The following is a 23708-nucleotide window of genomic DNA, read 5'->3' as shown; positions in this document are numbered from 1 at the left end:
ACACTTCAGTTCCTTCCTGTACGCTTCTATTGCCCTGCTAGGTGCTGCCCTGGTGCTGGAGCCCAGAGGGAGTGAGGCTGAGTCCGTGGGTGGTGCGAGGACCTCCAGGAGGAGACACCTGAGAATCCTGCAGTTTCTTCTGCTGGCCCAAGCCCGCCCCTGGTTTTTACAGCCAGAAGTTGTGGGGACTTATCTTCCTGGTACTGGAACCCTGGGCTGGGTGGTCTGGTGTGGGCCTGGGATCCCTCGCTCCCGAGATATCCCTCCATGTTGTATCCACCACACGTGGGTGAGGGGCCAGCCCATTCCATGTCTACCCATCCGGATGAAGGTGGTTTCTTTAATTCCTTAGTTGTCGGACTTCCATACAGCTTGATTTTCTGATGGTTCCGAGTGATATTCACTCTGCAGGTTAGCTGTGATTTTGCTGTGATTATGCTGTGGTTGTGTGAGGAGGGGAGCCACACTTACCTACGCCTCCCTCTCCACTGGACATCCCAGTGGCTTCATTCTTAAATGACACTGGAATTTTGCTCTTTCTGTCTCGTTCCTGCCTGCGCTAGGGGACGAGGAGTCCATGGCAGCTGGGGGCCACGGGGGCCTTTGCCTTCACTGGGGCTGAGCCTCCCGCAGTCCCACACTGTGGCCCTGCATCACCAGTGCAAGCACCCCAGTGTTGTGTGAGAGTGTGTGGCCTTGTGGACCCTCCGATAAGGTCAGGGAGCCAGCGAATGACACTTCAGAAACTGCTATTCCAGGGAGAGATCCTGTCACAGTGTTTTTGTGGGGTTTTTTGGTGATAACTAGCACCTGAAAATAACCTAAACGTCCACCACCAGGAGAATGGGTAAATAAATCGCCCTCTGTCCACATGGTGAAATGCTGTACAGCAGTTATAACATGAATGAGCTAGAACTATAGGTGTAACACACACGCACCCACACGCACAGGCGTCGCACGTCCACACGCATGTCCACACGGGTGTCGTGTTGGTTTTGACAGACCCTGCAGAGATGGCCCTTTCCTTTTAAGCAGCTTTCCTGTACATGTTTTTGTGAGGGGGTGAAGGTTGTTGAGACAGGAATAATAAACAATCCTCCGTGTAAGTCCTTATGTGAACGTGAGCTGCCGGGTCCACGCCTCCCTTCCCTGCGCTAACGGGCCGACCCTGCTCAGCTGCCCAGACCAGCCGAGATAAAGGCAAACTGCCCTTAGCGGTTTGGGTGTAGACTGAGTTCTGTTGCTTTACTGATTAGTGTAAGATAAAGTCTAACAATAAGGAAAAAAGAAAAGAAAAACAGAAACAAAAAGCCCATCTGAGTCCCGCCGCCCATCAAGATTTGGTGCTGCTTCTCCTGTGCACGCAGAAGTGCTTTTGTGGGCATGTCCTCGGCAGACTGGGTGACCTTCCCCGTCGCTCATCGTGTGGCTTTCAGTGGCCCCGCCACTGGTTACACTAGATCAGAAGTCTCGGGTTAGTTCTCCTGTATTTACACACAGAAGCGGTAATTAGGACTTGAAATGTCAAGAACAAGAAATGGTATTTATTAAATTGAATGCAGAAGTGTTTTCCCTTCCCCCAATTCTACACGATTTGTGTTTCTACCTGATTTGGATGTTTATTCCCTACTAATTAGTGCCATTTTTACTTTTTAAGGTCAACCTCATCAACAGCTCCCAACAAGAAAATGATCCTCAGGAGCAAACAAAGGTAAAGTTCAGATGTCGGTTTCTTTAGAGACCAACCCGGTGAGGCCCCTTGGCACAGAGGCGGGCCTGCGTGTGGAGGGCCCTGGCCGTGCTTGGCCGGCAGGGATGGATGAGTCGTCAGCTGTGGGGCTCAGGGGCTGAGGGCTGCCGAGACACTGCACACAGGGCTCTGGTGTCTAACCGGAGCCAGAACACTCTACGGCCATCAGGGGCAGCCAGAGGCGCGTCTGGGCCTTTGCTTCTTTGTGGCGGTGAAACAGATTGGGTGGAGAATTTCCAGCTGGAGGGTGCGTCCTCAGAGCTACAGTCGTGTGTCCACCCCATGCTCAGGCCACCCCGGGACCATTTCCTTCCTCTTGTTCTTGTGACCTACTCACTTTGTAATTCAGCTGGGCTTTTTTTTTTCAAGTACATTTTTCTGGATAAAAATGAATGTGGCAATAAGCCAGTTCACATAATAAATAGATGGTAACTGAAAAATACATACATAATATAGACAAAACCACGTTGTTGAATTCTATCTATGTTCCCTGACAAATCTCTGACCCCAGTACCTGAGCCTACGTCTCTCTCTCTCCTCTGTCACAGGGGAGGTCAGCAGACAGAGAGGCATTAGGGACCCATCCACACTGACTGGGGACTTCCTCCTCAGTGATTTCACAAAGAGAGGGGGTGCCTTTCTCATTCACTCAGCAACTACCTGCATGTCTACTGAGAGACAGGTGTGAGCTCAGAGTAGGCAGTGATCTCATGCCGTGTCTCCAGAGCCCCACGACTATCTCGTGAATCACACTAAACCACGGGGGCACGTGCATCACTGTTTAGAGAGGGCTCTGCGGCAGGTTAGGGAGCAGGCATGCTGCAGTTCTAAGCTTGGGAGGCAGCTGTGGGGACAGCAGAGAGGACCCCGTCCCGGGCCAGCCCAGGGCCGGCTGGCCTCACCACCCTCCTCACGATCACTTCCAGGGAGATGGCCACCGGCCTCTACAGTGATTCAAGAGAAGATGGGTTGTCACCATGTTGGAACTGGAGGAGGTAGACTCGGGGACCTTTCCCAAGCTTGCTGGTGAGGTAAGGCCCCCGACACCTGCTCTTGTTAAGCACAGCCCCTTCTGGGGGGAGGGCGGGGCCATGGAAGACCGCGAGCAGGTGTGGCCAGGCCCACCTGCTTGGGGGGACACTGGGCGGAGCTTGGGATGCCCACCTCTGCCTGAGTGCATGACTCCTCCTCGGGAGTGCCACCAAGAAAAACAATTAATTCCAGCCTCAGGCCTGATTTATTTGGCTCACACAGAGTCTTTTTTTTTTTTTTATCACTATTTAAAAATGAGGAGAGTGTGGTTATCAGACGCTGGGTGTGGGGGCAAAAGGGAGATTACAGTAGAACAGTGGGTGACAGGGCTTGGCGGGGAGGGCATCACGGGGGGAGGTTCAGTGTTTAAAGGGGACAGTTTCACTTTTGCAAGATGACAGAGTTCTGGTGACACCGGTGGCCACTGCCGCGCAACAACCTACGTGGACTCGCTGCCCCTGAGCCATCCACTTGAAATTGTTTAAGACAGCACATTTCATGAGACATTATTTTAGCACCATAAAAAAAAATAGAAAAAATAGGGAGGTTGTACTACAAGTCCTGCCCATCAGAGGCTTTTTGGAAGTTGGGAGATCCGACCCCCCTGGCGCCCATTCTCACACGGTAGTGATGAGGTGGGCCTGAGGTCCCCAGAACGCCATAGTCCCCACCATGCCCGACCGTCTCCCTCACTCTGCAGTGGAGGACCAGCCGAAGTGCTGAAGGAGACACAGGTGATGTTGGGGATGCCAGAGACCATTCACTCGGCCCAGGCAGTTCTTCCACTGCCTTCCCAACCTTGAAGGACCTTTGAGCGACATACTGAAGGATTGCGTCCCCCACGGCTCTGACATTCTGTGATCCCTAGAAAAAAAATAAGAATAACTCCTATGTTTGCAATGTTTATAAAAATAGCATATATGCCTGCTTTAAAAAAAAAAAAAAAAAAAAACACCTCCAGGAAGCTTTCAAGCTCAGTGGTTAACAGTGTGAACCCCCAAGACCAGGGGAGTTGGTACTGCAGGCACCCCACATCCCCGCCCCATGTGCGGCCCTCTCCACCCCAGTGATACCGTGGGTCAGGGAGGCCTGGGCCACAGGCTGCATCACAGGCTGGACAGGCCAGGGCCAGTGAGGCGGCCAGGGCACCCTCTGAGCTCTTCCCACATGTCAGCTGTATGGGAGCACTTGTCGTTCCCTGGATGGACGACCGATGTTAACAAATTTGTGTGTTCTTTCAGGCACGCCCCTCCAGACTTCCTGCGTGCGTCTGCAAGGACAGAAGGGGGTCACTGTGCGCACTGCTGGGTAGGTCCCCTCTCCCGCAGCCCCGCCTGTTTCTGTGAGGGGCGCGGGAGCCCCAGTCCGTGCTGTGTGACCGGGGCGTCAGGCAGGATTCCTTCCACTCGGACGCGTACTGCACTTCTGTCCTTTCCGACTCCTCACTGTCACAGGTCAGCTTGTTCCTTGTTCCTGCCTCTCGGCAAATCCATTTATTTCTCTAGGATAAACCCTCGGGTGCAATTGCTGGGTCTAGTTCTTTACCAACGCCTCTGAGGCTTGGCCTTGCGGGATGCCTTGCACGGTGGTTTCGTCTCATTCTCTTTTTTTTTGCTCACTTTGTCTCCTTCCTGCTGTTCTACAACGTGTCTGACGACAGGTCGCTGGTATATTTATTTAATCAGTGGCCCCGGTGTGGACAAATATCCAGAGATTGGTTAGTTTTCTATAGAAGATCACGAGAACGGAAGAATGTACGTCCACTGCCTGGTTGACCGAGAGACGACACCATCCTTTATGGTACCTAAGTTCGCTACTATAAAGCTCTTGCAGGAGTCAGGTACTTGGTGGGCATGGGTTGAGCCGTGTGCCAGGCTCCAGGAGGCTGACGTGCGGTGTCCTGCACCGTGTCAAGCTAAGACGTGTGCATGGGGCCAGGTTCACTTTGCAGTCTTCCTCGTGGGGCCATTGCTGCCATCTGTGTGAGCTGCCACACCCCTGCTTCTGTGGACCAGTACCCCCACACTTCAGGGTCCCTGGCGGCTTTGGGGATAGAGCTACAGAGTGTTTATGAAGTGGCAGTGGAAGCCTGTGGAGAGAGGGGCAAACGGACCCAGGGGGGCCCGATACCTGACGCATGAGGCACTGCCCGGCAGGCCTGTGCTGGGGGCAGCACCCGCAGGGTTTTCTCTTTGGGTTGTTGCTATTTGCTTGCTTTCAACATCCTTAACGATGTCTCAAGAGTGGGCACGCACCGTGTTTTCTGAAACGTGAGGTCCAGAGGGAAAAGCCTGGCATGTCGCGGACATGTCCCAGGGACCAGTGAGGTCAAAAAGGGAAAAGTTGGCCATGGGGCGGGGGGGACGTGAACAGTGTCTCCGTGGTTCCTCCTGCCCAGATCGCGAGGCCCTGCACTCGGACCGCTGGCTGGATCAAACCTGTGCTTCCTTCCCCCGAAGCACTGCCCACACCTGTCCTTTCCCGTGGACTTCTGCAGGGGGTTGCTCCTCTTATTTGACAGTGACGATCCAGGACGGAAGACACAGGGTGGGCAAGGACTCTGAGCTGTGTCCCCAGACCCCGGGCTCTCTGTCCCATTACTCCGGGTTTTCTCCCCAATTCTTTGCATTACATGCAATGCATCCTTCCGTGTTTGAGTGTCTTCTGAAGGTCAGCCTCCCGCACTAGGATGTAAGTTCTAAGGAGTTCCTGTATTATTCACTGCCACAACCCCGGTGTCAAGAACAGGGCCCTGCACATAGTAGGTCCTCAATGCATTATGCTGGATGAATGAATGTGCACAGCACAATGTAGTCTCTGCCTTCCGGGGTGTTGTGGGTTGCACTGTCTGGTCCAAAAGGATGGGTTCAGGTGCTGACCCTGGTACCTGTGGGTGTGAGTGTCCCTGGAGAGAGGCTCTCGGCAGAGGTACCGACATGAAGATGAGGCCGTGCTGGGTTACTGAGGGTGGGTCCTAATCCAGGGACTGGCGTCCTTGTAAGAAGAAGCTGCTGTGAACACAGAGAAAGACACGCACAGATTTCTGCCCCCACCACACCCACTCACCTTCCCCGAGCACCCCTATCACCGTGTCTGGTACCACGGTGGGGCATTCGTTACAGTCGATGAGCCAGTATCACACCTTGGTGCTAATTAGCGCCCACGGTTCACATTAGGGCTCATGCGTGGTGTTGTGCGTGCTGTGGGTTTGCACAGAGCACAGTGATGTGCACAACCCCCCGCAGTCACCGCCCTGTGCGCCAGCTCCTCGCCTCCCCCTCCCGAGCCCCTGGCTAACGCCGATCCTACCGTCTCCATGCTTTTGCCTTTTCCAGAATGCCACGTCGTTGGCATTGTACAGTCTGCCGCCCGTTCAGATTGGCTTCTTTCACTTCGTCATACGCATTCATGTTCCCCCCATGTCTTTTTATTGCTGAATACCGCTCCACCGTGGAATGCTGTGGGCACATGTGGGTTGTTTATCTATCACCTGCCGAAGGACATCTCAGTTGCTGCCAATGATGATTACAAAGAAAGCTAAACAACAGCGTGCAGGTGTTTGCATGGACATACGTTTAAAATGCCCTGCATGAACACCAAAGAGCGTGACTGATGGATTGAACAGTGAGAGTCTGTCGAACTGTCTTCCAAAGTGGCTGCACCGCTTGCCTCCCCACCAGCAACAAGCCAGAGTTGCTGTTGCTTTCCTTACTTTTCAGGTATGAAAGGAATAAAGTTTCTTACAAAATCGTAACCCGTACAAAGGTCTGTGCAAAGTCATTCGAAGTCTTGCCCTCACCTCCACCTTTCGTCTCTGGTCCAGCGTGAGGGAGGCGGCCCTCCGCATGTGTGCTCCCAGCGGGTGTAATATATATTGCCCACAAGCAGAGGCTTAAGATCTGTTACAGTTTTGTGTCAAAGAAGGCACCGGTTGAAACATTTTGACCTCATGCCAGAGCAAAAACGTCTGCACAGACAGCCTCTTAGCTGCCCCTGCCGACAAGAGGTGTGTCTGTGACACAGACAGATGTCACTCCCTGAGGAGCAGGGTCGTTTTGGGCTGGCTCTGATGTGGTCCCTGAGTTACTCAGCTGTTTCTTCCCCTCGAAAGGTAAATGATTCAGACAATGGTGCCTCCCCTTCCCTTGCCCCAACATCCAGGTCTCACAGGGCTGGTCGCCAGTGACCTCACAGGAACTTCCCCACAGACGGAAAACAAGTGGACCGTGAGAAGATACTATGAAGGTCTCAGACCTGGACTTAGGATGGCTGCCTTTGCTTCCATATTTTGATGTCTACTATTTTCTGTGTACCTCTGCAGCTTCACATGATCATTTGGGAAAAACAGGCCCTCACAGCAAAAATATGGCACTGATGGAGTATAAGGGAGACGAAATGACGGCAGGTTCCCCAGGGACACGTCCGCTTTCTCGGGTCGCACGCGTGTGCCGAGCTCAGCAGGCCTCTGCAGCAGGGGTCCCGTGACACGCGCTCACTCTCTCAGGATGCCCAGTTTGGTGACACCCTCCGCAGTTCCAGAGAAGAAGGGACAGTCTCTCCTTTCTTGGCAGGCAGTCTGTAATCTCTAGTGCGAGTGGCAGAAAACGGAATCAGGGCTTTTGTGTGATTCAGGCCGCCTTTCTGTTTGCTTGTTTTCTCTTGCATGTGTGTGTGTGTGTATGTGTATGAGAGAGAGAGATAATGCATTTCCTGCACCTCTCAGAGTCCTGTTTGGGCTAAAGGACAATGATGAAAGTGGCCCATTCTCCTTCTGCCCTGTGACTTCCTGACCCCCCAGCTAAGGGACATGATCCCTCAATCACCAGAGCCATCCCTGTCCCCACATCTGTCCCGTTGTCAATGCCAACTGCGTGGCGGCTCGCTTCCTCGATGCTCTTCCCTTCCAGGAGGATTCCTTAATCACACTCGCTATGGGGTGAGTTTCGGAGACTCAGAAATCTCCCAGCAAGTGGGCGAAGCAGAAACTGACACAGTGCCACACGGGCAGATGTAGAGAGCCTCCTGGTTATGTCCTCGGGCCGAAGCCTCTGGTGCAGAAAATGAAGGATCACCCATGTGTATGTGCCCCCAAGCATCCTGCATATGCAGACAGAACTCACTATCGTCCTCATTTCACACAACAGATCGGACATAGAGACGGAGGCTCCTGAGCAACGTGCCCACGTTTGCTCCGGTGGAGAAACCGAGACCTGAACCTCATACTAACTACTGCCGTATTTTCTTAAGTCAGTGCCTTGATTTGCTCTGCCACCGTGTGCTGAGCACCCAGCAGGCCAGCACTGTGCCCAGTCCCTGGTCAGCTGCTGAACTGGCCATTGGTGTCTGCCCCCAGGAGCCTGCAGTCTAGCAGCGGGGGCAGATGCAGCCCACAGCCTCGTAGGTGGCTGCTGCTTAGTGCCACCGAGTCCGGGGCCTGCGAGGTTAACACAACTCTGCCTCCCAGATTCACTCTGATGTTGCGAACCGCTCCTGGACAGCTCCTTGATCTTCAACATCAGGATCTGTGATGTGAACTATCACGCCCCCCGCTTCCCCGCCGAGGGGTTTGACGTCAGTGTGAGGGAGAACCATGCAGCAGGTGAGTGTGGCGGGCCGCAGGCTGCCCTTCCTCTCTGTTGCTAAAGGTGCTCTGGCCCCGGTGACGTGGGGCACCCGGTCCTAGCTGGCCTCAGGGAGACGGGGACTGTTCCCACCCTGAAGGTCCTAGGCCCTGGGTTTGAGCGAAATGCTTGAGGTCTCATTCTGCGTTGGCGATACAATGATAAGGAGCTGAGTCCGAGGGAAGGGCCAATGGGTAAACGCCAGCCTAAACTAGTGCGCCTAGACCGGTGAGGGGAAAGGGCAGGGCTGGGTGTGAGTTCTCGGACAGCGCTGCGAGCTTCCCGCCTGGAAGACCGACGAGATGACACTTAGCTTCTGAGCTACAGATTCTGTGAGCCTTTAAAGCCAAACCACCCTTACTAGAATGTGCTTCTATTTTAATAACAAAAAGCATTATTTAGTTTGCAAAATGGTCTTTGGAAAACTTGGAAAATTCCAGGAAATAAAGACTGAAATAGAAAGCGTCTTTAATATTACCAATTAGCGGTAAGTACCATTACTGCTATAGTTTATATTCTATCAATGTTTTTCTTCGCATTTTATGAGTGTGCGTACACACTGTGTATTTATATGTGCATATTCACAGGTTTTTATATAATTTCAAATGCATATTTGTGAACATAATTTAAAAAATCACCATAGTATAAATATTTACAAATATATGGGCATGCTTTTTGATATGTGCATATTAATGAATTTGAAAAATGCAATTTTCTGTTTGTAATCTAACAATATTCTACAGCATCGGAGAGTGAAATATTTCATTTCAGGGATGCGCTTAAAGGGATTTAATACCCTACTGTTGGACATCAATGTTTTGTGGCCCCTCTTTAATTTTCATAGCATATGCTTCAGTGACCGTATTTGGGCTAACTCGGCGCCCCATTCCAGCACGAGTGAGTGAGTGCCGGTTCAGAGCCGCCGGCTGCCCGTTCAAACCGCGTCAGCGGGTTAAGTGTCCAGGGTTCTTGCTTCCTGCCCACGTGTGGGCGCGGGCGGGTCACCTGGGACGGTTGTGCGTGACTGTCTGCACAGGTTCCTGGCCGCCGCTAGGCCTTTTGCTGTCACTTGTTCCTCCTTTTGTCTGTTCTGTGAGTGTGCTTGTCGTTTTTCTTCTTGATTTTAACCTCATTCCATGTATAGTTCCTCTTTTTTTAAATTCATTCTGTATGAAGAATGTCCAAGAACATATATTTCAAATATGTTCTCCTGGTTTATCATTCCCATTTAAATTCTGTCTCTGGTTGTTTGTTTGTTTGTTTGTTTTTGCTACACATTTAAAAATCCGTCTCTCAACCCTGTCCTTTAACGCTTGTGCATTTGCAATCCCGACCTCGTGACTTGCTTGAGGGGTCATTCTGAGTTTGCAAAACGATGATGTGGAATGAGTACTTTGTAAATGCTCCTCTTTACGTTGTCTGCGCTATCTACAGTCTGATTTTATATTTAAATGTTTGAGCTGCCCTGGTGCGCGCCCCACCGCCGTTTAGCAAGGCAGCACTCCCCTGCTGGCTTGATAGACTGCCTTTGGTCGATAGTAACATTTTAAAAAATTCTTTCCAGGTCGACCTGTTTTTCAGATGTCAACAGTTGATTTGGATCAAGAAAACACTCCAAATTCTCAAGTCCTTTACTTCCTCGTTTCTCAAACACCAGTCCTTAAAGAAAGTGGCTTCAAGATTGACCGGAATAGCGGAGAAATACGACTCTCGGGATGCTTAGATTATGAGGTGATGTGAATTTTATTATTTCTAAACAATGAAATGTGTTCTCCACCTCTGAGCCCAGACATAGGACTTATATTTGAGTGGGAAACCCTCTGTGACTAGACTTGCTTTTGAAATTGTTAAAATGGAATCTTTCTTAGCATTTCCCTCTCCTGTGTGTGAAGGGTGTGACTTCCCTTGCCCTCCCCGTACAGACCACGCCTCGGTTTACACTACTCGCAGAGCGAGGGACTGTGGGGACCCACCCCTGTCGTCCACGGCCACGGTTCACGTCAGTGTGCGGGAAGGCAACAACCACAGGCCCATATTCACCCAGAGGAGGTAAGGCACCTACTGGGGGATCCCCCATACCTCCCCACATCCTTCTAATTCTCTAAAATAACATAGACGAGGGTCAGGAAGTGGCCATAGGGCTATAGAATCATTTGATAGTAATCAAATGAGCTTGCACTTTTTTCTGCTCTGTGCCAGACACTGAGCTCAGACTTTGCATGCGCATAATTTCATTCTTAACTGTTGGAACTGCTCGTGACTCCCATTCCCCGAGTACGGACACGGGGGCCTCCGGGGAGGTCAGGGGCACCATGCCCACTGTATACCGGGGTTTCTCAACTTCTGCACTCCTGACATTTGGGGACGGGGAAGTTTTGCTGGTGGGGAGGAGGCTGCCCAGGGTATTGTAGGATGTTTAGCAGTGACCCTGACCTCTACTCCCTAGATGCCAGCAGTACCCCACTCCCAGGCTGTGACAACCCAAAATGTCTGCAGATATTGTCACATGTCCCCTGGGGGACAGAACTGCCCCAGGTGGTAAGTCAGGGATCTAGAACAGGGAAGACAAGCAGGTGGGGTCTGGCCCAGCCCCAGTCACCTGGTTTATTATCGGGGTCCCACATAGGATGTCCTATGCTACAAGATGCCTAGGTGGGTGGAAGGGACACCCAGTGCCCCAGACCGGTGTGGAGGTGCTGTGCTGCTAGAGATAGACGAGGTAGCTGAGGACCCCCACTCAGGATCTGTTTTCCGTTTTCTTCTCACTTTTTACTCTTCCATGTGAATATTTTAAAGGGAAATATCCATTATATCTCTGCCTTCTTCTGGCCTCTTCCCCCACGCCCACCCGCACCACACAAGGAATACACACACATAATCATCCACTCCCTGGGGCGTGGGTTTTTATCTTGTTCTTTGCACCTAAAACAAAATCTGGGATATAAATAAATGCTACAGATCATTATTTTTAAAAAATCCTTTAAAAAATTTTGCCAACTCTATGAACTAAAGCTGCAATGATTTTGGTGAAAGCACCTCACCAAACAGCACAGAATAACTGAAAATAATATTGGTCACGTGTGAGCCGCCTTTTCAAACTCTTCCCTGGCTTGGTGAGAAGTGGTGCTCTCCAAAGTAGGGCTGGAAAACGTAAACCCTGGTGTGTGGACGTGTTTGTCTAGGGAAATTATCTTGTCACCAACAGCACTGAACTGCAGTCTGTTGGGAAGATCTGTATGTTAGGCAAGGGATTCAGGTAACCGCAGGAGTTCTATTTCAGGAGTCAGCTAGCATCTTCAGGCAGCACGAACTAGGATGTGTGATTATTTGTAAGATTCTTAGAAAACTGGGGCACGGTGTTGGGTTGAAGAATACTTTTCACATTGTTCCACTGCAGGCATCAAGTCACAGGGAGGAGGGACGAGGTGTTTGTTGCTGATGCCTGTTCTGCTGCGTCAGGCAGTTTCAAATCCCTTGAGGTCAAGTTCAGCAGCAAGAGAAATATCCAGGCTATTGTGTAGGAGCTGACTTTCCCTTCCTTCCCTGCTTTCTTTTTCAATTGCGTTTCTTTGTCTCCACCACACGGAAATGATGACCGCCTCCCTCAGTGTGAGATTCAGGTCCCCAAAGGCCAAGTCAGCCCGGACGTGTTGCGTCTCTGGGTCCAAGATGGTGACTCGCCATTCACGGCCTGGAGAGCAAAATTCAACATATCCAGTGGCAACGAAGAGGAGCATTTGGACATCGTGACTGACCCTGAAACCAACGAAGGGATTGTAAATGTGATCAAGGTAAAGCCTTACAGGATGCACACTGGCTGGGTGGCTGAGGATGCTGTGGCGGGAGCTGACCCCCGTGACCCGCAGCATCCGGAGTGCCCGTGGTGCCCGGTGAGTGCAGGGCCGGGCCACGGCTTCCTCAGCGGTCCCTTGGCCCTTTCGCCTTCCTGGCTCCTCCCGCCAAATTAATATCAATATTAAAAATTATTTTTGATTAGGCTTTAAGTACTTTGACATTTTATATTTTTAGACAAAATTTAATAGATTTGCACAGGCCCTGAAATGTTGGGTTTTTTTCTGATGTGATAAAAATTATCTACAACATTTTTTCCAACCCTAGGAGTTCCTTGGTTCCCTTCTGAGTCTAACAAAAATGAGAAAATTTGTGCAAGAGCTTGAGAGTGTCGTGGGTTGCTGGCCCTCAACCTGCTGTGCCTAACGGACAGCTGGCCCTGCAGCAGAGTGTCATTATCTCTACTGAGCAGGACACCCAGAGAGGCTGGCGCATTTTTGTGAAGCCACACAGCTAGACTAGAGTTCAGACGGGGCGGTCTGCCTCCAGGGCCTTCAATGGCACAGCCAGAGCCGCGGGTGGCCAGGGCAGGGCAGGGCCGGCCAGTCTACCCAGGATCAGGTTCAAAGGCAGGCCCCAGCAAGCTGGTCTGGGGTGGGCCTGAGTTTCCATCTTGGGTTCCCTGCAAGACCACGCTGTGATACGTGTGCCTGGGGCTGAACTGCCCAAACCTCTCTAGCCTTTCAAGCCTTTTAAGTTGCTGACCACCTTGCACCCCAGAGAGCTGTGAGCATGAGTGTGTCATCTCCTCCAGGTCCCCTGATTTGTTTGGCAGCACGGCTGTCACATTAATGTTTCATTAGGTTAGGTCTGTGTTGCATTTTTCATCACCCTCTCACGGAGGGTGGCTCTTCCCCACCAGGATGGGGGAGGGTGAAGGAACCGCAGGAAGGGTTTGACAATGAGCTGACAACTGTCCCTTGATCATTTTCAAAGACAAGGTAAATAATAAGTGAAGTGCAAAGCCACAGGCGCAGCAGCGGGGTCCTCTGGCCAAGAAGCAGCAGGTACTAATGAACTCCTCTCTGCGGGGGGAGGGGGGGCCTCACAGGCTCTGGATTACGAAGCCCACCCCGTGCACAGCCTCATCATCGTGGTGGAAAACGAAGAGCCGCTCTTTTCCTGTGAGGGCGGTGAGCCTCAGAGGCCAAGACTGGCAGTGGCGAGCACCACGGTGAGCGTGCAGGTGACGGACACCAACCACCCACCGGCCTTTCACCCCAGGAGCTTCGTCATCAGCGAGGTCAAGAGCCCTGGGCCTGGAACCCAGTTGGGAAGTTTTAAGGCTATAGACCCGGACAGCTCGGGCAGCCAGGTCAGGTGAGACGGGGCTGGGCGGAGAGAGGTGGCTTTTGAAGCAGAAGTGTCCTGTTAGGGACCAGGCTTCGCTGGCATTACCGCCTGGGCTCCACCTCCTGTTCCCTCCCCCTCCCCCCAGTCCGTGGAAAAACTGTCTTCTATGAAACTGATCCCTGGTGCCAAAAAGGTTGGGGACTGCTGCTCAACTCACTTTGGGAAAATCAGCTTTTGTTTCTTTTAATTTCCAATTCACTGTGGGGTGATGGTTTTCCCAAATATTAAAAAAAATGAATTACTAGACAAATGGTCGTGTGCCGGGGGTGGGGTCACAGCCACGCCCGTGACTGTGGAAATTTCCCACCATGTGCTCTTTGAGTTGGCTCTGTTGCACGACCAGCCGTGAGCTCCACCCAGCACAGGCTCACGCAGCTGCGCGCCGAGAAAGGGGCCCAGCAGCAGGGGCGCTCACACTGGGGTGTGAGGCGGAGATCTGTGTTTCTAAGGATCCCCTGTGACAGTGACGCTGCCGGTCTGGGGACCTCGCTGTGGGGACACCAGGCACAGCCCCTGCCTTCGTCATCACCATGGGCCTGTGCCCCGAGCACGGCTGGCTCCTAAGTGGGTCTCCGTGAATGTCTGCATCCTGCTGGAGTCAAAAACCAAATAGCCTGCTCGTGTAGCCTCAGGTGTTGCCTTTCCCAGAGTGTAGGTTGAGTGTCCTTTGTGACAGTGGGCATGTGGCCCGGTGGGCAGGGCTCGTCTACTTGTGTCCTGCCCCGCGCCCACTCAGTGGGCCTTCCTCTCTCTCACATGAACTTGCAGAGAAGCGTTTTCTGCCTGAGACGATCCACAGGTGAACTCTGAGTTTCCACCCCCAAATTGTAAATGTTACAAAAACACTGCCCTCCCATGGAACTTTCTGAGACTGAAGCAGCACATGGACAACTTCAGTCCCTTTAAAACCACAGCGCACGGGACACTGGGGTGGAAGAGCTGCAGGGCCTTTTCTGATAAGGAAGGGAAGGCAGGAGCACTTCCCTTCTTGGCCCTTTGGGGGGCCTGCGGCTTTCCTGGTGATGGCCTCTGGGTGCAGGAGGTTCCTCTGTGGGCCCCTCAGCAGGGAGCTGTGCTCGGCCACCCAGCATGTGCTCGGGTCCACGGCTGCACCCCGTTCTGACAGGTCCCGGGGATCCCAGAGTGCAGGGCGAGCCGCCCTATTCGGTGGTGCCCGGCGCACACAGGTGAATGACTGGATTACCTGCGTGGGAATCCGTGGGCTCCAGGGGGATAGAGGCCTAGGCTTCTGCCACGAGGACCTATAGGCAACTGAAGATCGGTTCCCCTGCAGGAAGAGTGTCCTCCTAAGGGGATCGAGTCACGTTCAACCAACCAAGGACCGGACATTGAATCTGTAGCAACTACCGATTTGACATTTAAAGAGCAGTCTCGGGCTGTGGTCCCTGGGCCTTCCTCGAATTCAGGAATGCCTGTCATGTCTCGTTCTGAGAACTCCCCACATGACTTGTGGTAGAAATCATGTCCGCTGTGACTTCATAATTTTAAAGACCACATGTGTCTCCTTCGGTCAGGTACCAACCAGTTCACGATCCTGCCAGCTGGGTGGCCTCGGATGAGCACTCGGGAGCAGCAGTCGCCGGGAGGCAGATGGACCGAGAGTCCCCCTACGTGAACAACAGCGTCTACGTCGTCATCACGCGTGCTGTTGATGACGGCGAGTGTTTACCCGAGACGCGGGGCAAGTGTTTTTTTTCTAGCTCCAGAGGGAGCTGACGAGAGTCAGAGCACAAACGGCAGACACACGAGCCTTCCCGTCACTGTGCAAGCACACGGTGACTGTGCTTGATGGTAACTCTCGGACTGGTGAATCCGGAACCGAGGCCAGCGGAAGGCGGAGAGCACTCACTCAGAAGAGACCATTAACCCCCAGGAAGCGCGATCAAACCCAGCGTCTCTTTCACCAGCTCGTGACACAGTGGTGTGTGAGAGAGATGCGGCTCAGTCTCCCTGTGCTTGGAGTGGCTCACAAGCTCAGGTGAATGTGACTGCACGGGACACATTTGTCATAATCCCAGTGGGCGATTTGATGAGCAGGTTTGAACACTTTCCTCTATGACCCCCAAGGCCAAAGTTTGAAACCGGCCAGGACATGAAGTAGAATACATAAAAACCTTCCAGTAACTTCGCTAATTGTATTTAAGGAAAGCGGCGAATTCAAACCCAGGGTTTAAGGCTGTGGAGCTGATTGTAATAACTAATCAGCAGAGCGTCGGGTAGGAAGGTAGTAAACCTGCATTTCTAATCAGTCCAGGTGAGGAGGAGGAGAGAGGGGTCTGTCTTCCAGGGATTTAGGGAAATAGAACAGTGGGACCCTGAGTCTCCGCTGCCCGTGTCTGCAATGGTAACACCTTGCAGACCCACACCACGCGTCACAACCAGGTCACGAAGGGGGACACCATCAGGAAACCGACATTTCCATCCACACAGCACATCCACTTTCCTCCCATCTCGCCCCCTGCTTAACACCCCGTGCCGTCAACACTTCCATGCACCTGTTGGGTCTACATTCTACCTGGCTCTGCAGACGATCTGAAGTGGCATTCTGTTAACTTAGGCTAATGAGACCCTCCGAATTTGGAAAGAGCAGGCAAGCAGCCCAAGCACCCACAGGAAAGCCTTTGAAAGGGAAACGGTTTCCGCGGCTCCGTGGAATGGTTCTCTCTCTCCAGGACTCAGTGCTCCTCTTCCAGGGGCTGGTGTGCACGGAGTAGGCTCTTTAGTTGATAAACAATTCTTCCTGGAATCCCCCAAGACCACCCGCCGCAGACAGGGACAGGGACCCTGAGCTGTTCCCGTCCGACATCCTCCCAGACTGTGCCCCTCCTCATGGAGGTGGAGGATGGCAACCTGGAGCCCTACGTGGACCCCCTCACTTTTGAACTGGACACGACCTCGGGAAATGCAGGAGGTGCGTGGAAACTGGGGGAAAGTCAGGGTGAGTATTTGTACTGGCCAAGGCTAAAGGGCAGAAACGACCAAACCCCAACCCAGACGCGGGCAAAAGGAGTTTGTCAGCTTGCACAGCTGGGACAGAGCCAGGTCAGCCTGCGTTCCAGCAGAGCTGCGTCGACTCTAAGGATGCCCAAGAATGCTGCCAGTCATGCCTCGGCTTGGCCTTACTCAGGGCTCCTTCATCGTCAGGCACGCTCTCCTCTGGGCTCCTGGGAGTCCGAGGTTCATCCTAGCACGGGGCAGGGATCCCACCTGGCTTGTCTCCCCTGCCCTGCCAGTCGCTGTGGGCAGGAGTGAGGAGGAGATTCGCTTACTGGGGGGCCGTGAGCCCACACCTGGGCCGGGCTGGGGTCTGGGCGTGGCCTCTCCTGACTCGCATGGGCTGAGGGTTCGGGAATGTGGGCTTCTCCGAAAGAGACCCGGGGCGCTGTTCCCAGCAGGAGCCACGGGCATCTGCTGGCAGCCTTCTCCTCTGTGCTCTTACTCAGGACTCTGTGGGATGCAGCTTGTTTTTGTGGTTGGGTTCACGTTCTCAGTCCCCAGACCCCAATTGCGTGGTGAGGCACTGGACCTCACCCCAAAAGAGGTCTGGCCTTGGCTTTGGCTTTTAGGAGCAGATCACCAAGCTCTTGGAATGTCTTGCCTGAGAAAAGTGTTTGTGGGTGTCTTGTGCCAATCAACAGGAACGGTGTGGTTCAGGGCAGGGCTTTGGGTCATGTGGGCAGGCAGCCAGGCTTCTGAGACCGAGTCCCCATAAAGACTGTGGGAGCCAGGCTCAGGCGGGCTTGCGTGGTTGGCAACGCCCCTGTGTACCGCCTCATCGATGCCGGGAGGTGGTGCTGTCCCAGCTCCATGGGGGACAAGAGACTAGAAGCTCTGTGGTTGGTAATCTCTGGACTCTGCCCCATGTGCCTCTTCCGTTGGCTGACTGGCCTGGGAGCCCCTGACCTTGTAGCTGCTGTCAGAAGTAGGAGTGATCTTGACAACGGTCCCCTCTAACTCTGCAGTTGGCTGACTTTCGGACAGAGCCTCGGCAGGTGGACAGCATTGGTAACTATCCGGTGAGCAGCCGAACCCCGAGTGAGCCGATGCATTCAAGATCGCTTTCTCCCTGCAGGTCGGTGGGTTGAACTTTTAATGCGGAAAAACCTCCCCCGTGGGGATTACTTAGTGCTGCTTTTCATCGGAGACAGACAGGGACTGTCCCAGAGGCGGACCGTCCACATGTGGGTCTGTTCCTCCCCCGGTGGATCCACGCGTGCGGCGGAGGCATCAAGCACAGGGCTGTGGCTCCTCCTGGGTGTCCTGGCCCCTCTCTGTGTGGTGTCCCTGGCTCTGGCAGGTCAGCTGGCTGCAGTGTGGCCCGGGCTGTGAGCCGAGGAAAGGGGGCCCTCGGGGGTGGGGAGCAGATGGTGGCAGAGAGCAGCGGGGTGTCCAGAGAAGGGCCTGGAGGCTCACCGAGTTCCAGACCTGGTCACACATGCTGTCCATGTGGCAGAAGTGGCTTCCATTCAATAAGTAGCAATCTACCGCAATGGAAGCCACGGACAAGCTCTGCCAGGGGGCGACCCTGAGGCCTGCAAGGACACTGGGGCGGCAATACACAGATGCCTATCTGGGCTCCCGGGCTTGGGCAGGGCGAATAAATAGACCCAGCAGGCTGAGTCGACCCACCATCAAGTCAATGCACGGTGCCCTGGCCCCTGTGCCACCGGCTTCGCTAAGCCCTGTAGCTACAAAGATGCTTAAGGCCCAAGCTGACCCTGTCACTCATGGCTGAGCTACAAGTTAGCAGACACGACCTGCTGAAGCCTCTGATGCAGAAGAGCTTGTTCAACTCACTCCCCCTCCTGTCTCATTACAGTTGCTCTGCTTTTCTTGCTGCGATGTGGTTTTGTGTCTGGAGCCAAGAGGCACCAATGCTCGGTCCCTTGTGGGGAAGGCCAGCAGACCCTGATCACGCACAATGACGAGAGCAGAGCCCTTGCAGCCCCGGCTGTGGGATGCAGCGTGCCGCCACCACCGCCAGTGACACAGGCACATGCTTCCCTGCTTCCCTGCTCCCCGCCCGCCTCTCATGTCCCCGTGCGCACTTGCTCTGGTGCAGCGGAAGAGGGGTAGAGTTGTCCGAGGAGTTCTCCCCTGGGGCTGATTTTGCCCACCAGGGCACATTTGCCAACTTTGGGAGATGATTTTGACTGTCACAACCCGGCCGGGGTGGGGGAGGGGGAGAGATGCTTTGGGTACCTAGTGGGTGGAGCCCAAGGATGCTGTTGAACATCCTCGAGTACCTGGGACTGCCCACAGCAGAGAGGAAGGTGGCCCCAGTGTCAGCAGTGCTGAGGGTGAGAAGCCTTGTTTAGAGGACACTGGATTTTACCAGGTACAGTTTCTATAAACTGACCCTGTGCCGAGCTCACTAATTAATGAGTCTACACTGGCTTCTCGGCCCCGCCTGGGGCAGACAGAATAAGGCAGAACCACTCTCCCATCCTCGCTGGCAGAGTCCGAGCAGAACTCACTGGCCTTGAAGGCACAGGACCTGGGTTTTGCATCTTATCATCTTCGTCATATCGAGCACATCACATAACCCCACATCCTCTGCTGTGAATCAGGGATGATAAAATTGGCCTCACAGATGGGCTGGAAGATGATGCCCACGAAAGCACCCCTCAGGCCCCGACACAAGGTGGTTGGCCAATACCTGCTGGTTTTCCAAACCTGCTGCTTCCGACACCGGCCCTGCAGCACCTCCATGGTCCCCCTGGCAGCCCTGGGCTGGGCCTGGCTCCGCCCTGGGAGGAAAGCACTGGGCCTCTGCTCTCTGTGTTCCCCAGGAAGCGAGGGTGGCTGAGCTAACCAATGAAAGGCAAGGAGAGGTCAAAAGGCCACACTTTTTGCTCACAGAGGATTCAGGTTGCCACCTCCTGGTGTCTTAGGCCTTGTCACAGCACGTGAGGTGCCTCTGGGAGAAGATCCTCAGATGGATGTCAGCTTTATGCTCGAGTAATGAGGGAGATTCTCTGCAAAATCACTGGTGGTTGGAGAAGCTGGCGGTCCACTAAGGCTCCTTGGATTCCCACCCTGATCTCTCTTCCCTATTGGCGTGCAGCACGGGGCGTGGGGGTGGGGGGGAATAAGAGCCCTGGGCCATGCTACTGGAGCACAGTCTGCTCTGGGCCTTCCTGGGGCGGGGCCGAGCAGGCAGGAGGTCTGATCCTAACTAGCCCGCTAGCTGGGCCCCACACCCCAGCAATGAAAGCAGCACTTAGCTAATTTGTCTGTGTCATTTGAAGAAGGAAACTACTGGGACACCTAGCTGTGCTTTGCCCAACAGACACACTAACTTGGCCTAACAGGCAAACGGACTGGTCCAGGAGCAGCTGTCAGCGGGATGAGAGCCCCTGCAGGGCGAGGAGTCTCTGTCCTCTTCTAGTACCCAGATGTCCTTCCCCTTGCCTCTTACTCACAGCTCTGGACACACCCCCATTACTGCCAAGGCGTTTTAAAAAAAAAATCCTCACCCAAGGATATGTTTATTGATTTTAGAGAGAGGGAGAGTGAGAGATATCGACGTGAGAAACATCGATCAGTTGCCCCCCATATGCGTCCCGGCCCCGAATCAAACCCACACATTTCAGTGTACAGGACAAGGCTCCAACGAGCTGAGCCCTTGGCCAGCACTGCCAAAGCCTTCTTAGGGCTCTGGGGATGGGGCACGCACCAAACCTTGGTTTCAATGATGAAACCGTGGCTTACAGATGTAAGCTAAGTGACCCTCGACTTTCACATACGAGGGGGACCCCTCAAAACCCTGGAATTTATTTATAAGAAATTATGTATTTGTTCTTACATGTTTAAACTTCAGTCACCTTCAAAGTGCTCTCCATGTGATGTGATGTTTGGACAATGGGTCCCACACTCTTGTTTCTCACTGGGCCTGCAAATCACGTGGCTGGTCCTGGGTCCTAGGGGTGGATGTGCCTCATTCACAAACATTGAGGCCAGGCCCACGAGCCTTTGTGGGCCCCAGGTGGGGCTTGGAAAACCCATTCCCACGCTCCAGCCCCACAAAGCAACCGGCAGGCTTGCCCACGGAGCTCTGCTAGGAATGCCCACACTGCTATCAGTACAGTCTCTGTAGCCTTAGTGCTGCAGGAGAAAGGACAGTGTGATGGGTGTTTCTGGTTCTGTGTTTGCAGGGGCTCCTCCTCTCTCTCACCACAAACAGGGGACGCGTGACCGAACTACCCTTCACTTGACTCTCCCTCAGGGAGAGCTCTGACCGCCCTCCACCTGCCACTTGGGGGAACGTGGTCCCCCAGGTTCTGGCCAGCAGAGGCCATCAATGCGGGAACTTCAAGGAGGGGGCTCCCAAGTGGTGTTAAGATTCTGTCCCTTTGCTTTGCAGGTTACCCAGCGACCATGGTGCCCACACAGCCCCTGGAAAGGAGGGCGGGAGTGATGGTGGAGATGCTGCATGAGGTAGGAAGTCTTCCCCGCTGGCTGAGGCTGGGTCGCGTCCTCCTAAGTCACTGCCCCTGTCAGCCGGGGCTGCAGGGACAAGAGACCACGGGCGGGCGGCCTGCTTACCAGCAGGCTCACTTCTCACAGCTCTGGAGCTGGAGGTCTGAGACCAGGGTGCCTGGTGGGCTCCAGGGGCCCGTGGGGATGCACATGTGCACCCGTGGGCCCTATACCAGTAAACATGAGGCCAGATGTTCCCAGTGAAACAGCTGAGGAGTGGCCCCCGCAGGCCGGAGGAAGTTGGGGACAGCTGACCGCCAGGATGGAGGGGAGGCATGGCCGCCCACGCCCTCCTGCCTCCTCCCACTCTGAGACATTGGATCCTGACTGGCTTCCTGCCCTGGGTGAGCTCACCCACTCAGGGACCACCGTGAGGTTGTGACGGGTTAGGCAATCCCTCTAAATCCACTCCCAGCAAGGCGGGGGAAACCGGCTCCCTCCCAGAAATATCTAGAAGTAAATAGGCGAAAGCTCTTTAACCTCATCCACCTGTCCATCTGCCCGTCCGTCCGTCTGTCCACCCACCCATGCAACAAACATGTATTCAGTCACTCAGACCAGAAAACAAACAGAAAAGTGTTCGCAGAGAGATGCCTCGCATCCTGAAGCCCGAGCTGGAGTTGGTGCTGCGCAGATTGGCAGGCGGGGACGGTCACTCAGGGAGGGGACAGCCGGTATCAGGGCACAGGACTCACCCCCAACAATAAACCCATAAGGAGTGAGAGACACTACCCCAGGGCCTGTGCCACCTGAATCAAGGCAGAGACCCCCTTGGTCAGACGTCCCTGCCAGAAACCAGCTGGAAAGTGTGAAGGTGCTATCTGTCCCCTCAGCTGGCTGCCTTTTCTGAGTCTGCAGAACCTTCTGTGACAGCCAGGGACAGAGGGGACGGCCCACTGTCCTATTGCATTGAGGTGTCCCTCCATGGCGCATGAAGAAAACGCCCCATGTGGGGAAAAAGCTGGCCCTCAGCCCCTCTTTCCCTGGCTTTCCTGCAGCGGCTGTGCGGCCTGGGCACGCTGGCGGGAGGATCTGGGTCCCTGCCCCACGTCTACACCGAGGAGGGAGAGTGCGAGCCCAGCGGGCAGAGACCCTGAACTCCCTCGCCGTCTCGGAGTGGACTGCTGCGGAGCTGCTGGACTGGCTCATCTCTGAGGCCTGAAGACACATGCTCCGACGGACCACGCGTTTCCTCCTAAATGATGCTTGTTACAGTGGCTTGGGATGGGTCCTTCTCCCTCCCCTCTCCCCTCCCTCCCGCCCCTCCCAATCCTAGGAGCAGCATAAGCTATGAGTGCAGATTGGATGCGTTGATATTCTCAGACCAGACATCCTGAACCAAAGCGAAACAGCAGGTTATGTGTTTTTATTATTTATTTATTTATTTATTTATTTATTTATTTATTTTTTAAAGGTTATGTGTTTTTAAAAATTTTGATTCGTCAAACAGGTTTTCCAGAGAAACTTGAATTTTGTAATTCCTTGCTTCCACGAGCAGTCCAGCTCAGAGGGTAAATGAAAGGTGACCTGTAGGTTAACCGGCACTTTGGCAATAACAGGGAGTTTTGGTGGGGGGCAGAGGTGAAGATAGATGTTTTAGTGGCTATTTATATTTCTGTAATTATGATTCTGTTTCAGTTTAAAAAAGAGGTAAATAGGAAAGTGTTTTCTAGAAGATTTGTGATCCGTGTTTTTAGTGATTGAAAAGAATAGTGAGCCCTGGCTGGTGTGGCCAGGTGGTTGGAGTGTCATCCCATAACTGAAGGGTTGTGGGTTTGATTCCCGATCAAGGCACATACCCAGGTTGTGGGTTCAATTCCGCGGTCGGGGTATGTCATATGGGAGGCAAACAATAGATGTTTCTCTCTTTCCATCTCTGTCTCTCTCCCCCTTCCTCTCTCTCTAAAAGCCATGAAAAAAAAAAATCCTTGGGAGAGGGTAAAGAAAAGAAAGGGAAAATAAATAGTGATCCTGTCTACTTTTTGAGTATATAAATGTGAGAAAAATGATTTTGCTTACAACTTTATAAGGAATGCATTCTTTAAAAATGAACAGACATAATTTAACTTGTGTGGTATTAGGAACGTAAAAGAATTTAGTAGCCTTTTATGTATAAATTCCAATTAGATCCTATCTTTAAACAAAACCACAAGCTTTAACTCATTTTTTACTTGTGTACTTTACTTGTGCCAGGGGAAGTGTGGGGAAAGGGATGGTTTCTGTTAAAAATAGTAAACATTTAAAATCGGAGGCCCCTGCCCTGTAAATGGTCAGTTTTCTGGTCTGAGCGATAGAGGAGCGGCCAGCTCAGCGCGATGGAGATGCTCTCGGGCCCTTTTGTGCCTGTACGGCAGCTCTCAGGGGCGTTGGCTGAATCTGAAACCTTTACAGGATTGATGAGCCTAATCTTTTGTGAGGACCCTCAGGCGCCCTGGGCTAATTAATCATCAGTGCAGTGTCATGTGAAACGGGGGTGTAGCTGACAGGGGGCTGAAGCCCCCCTTTTCCTGGCGGCAAAGCGGTGAAAACACTTACAGCCCTCCAGGGTTTGTGTGCAGCCCATCGCTCATCACCCAGCACTCGGGGCACCGGAGAGA

At 53.3% G+C, this 23708-nt stretch overlaps 1 protein-coding gene across 1 annotated transcript; it reads left to right on the top strand.

Annotated features, from left to right (window-relative positions):
- Positions 1 to 2727: 2727 nt before the first annotated feature.
- CDH26 (cadherin 26) lies at positions 2728 to 22208 on the top strand. Its single transcript, XM_053927403.1, is given in 13 exon segments — positions 2728 to 2776; positions 4443 to 4582; positions 8247 to 8271; positions 8274 to 8381; positions 9968 to 10134; positions 10326 to 10347; positions 10350 to 10455; positions 12014 to 12194; positions 13307 to 13575; positions 15144 to 15310; positions 16385 to 16540; positions 20996 to 21069; positions 22110 to 22208. Coding segments are annotated over 13 exon segments (1563 nt in total).
- The last annotated feature ends 1500 nt before the right edge of the window (positions 22209 to 23708 follow it).

Source organism: Desmodus rotundus, chromosome 6 (genome assembly GCF_022682495.2).
Source record: "Desmodus rotundus isolate HL8 chromosome 6, HLdesRot8A.1, whole genome shotgun sequence".
Taxonomy (NCBI): Eukaryota; Metazoa; Chordata; class Mammalia; order Chiroptera; family Phyllostomidae; genus Desmodus; species Desmodus rotundus.
The sequence above is the reverse complement of the archived record's forward strand: the minus strand, read 5'-3'. Positions and strand labels throughout refer to the sequence as shown.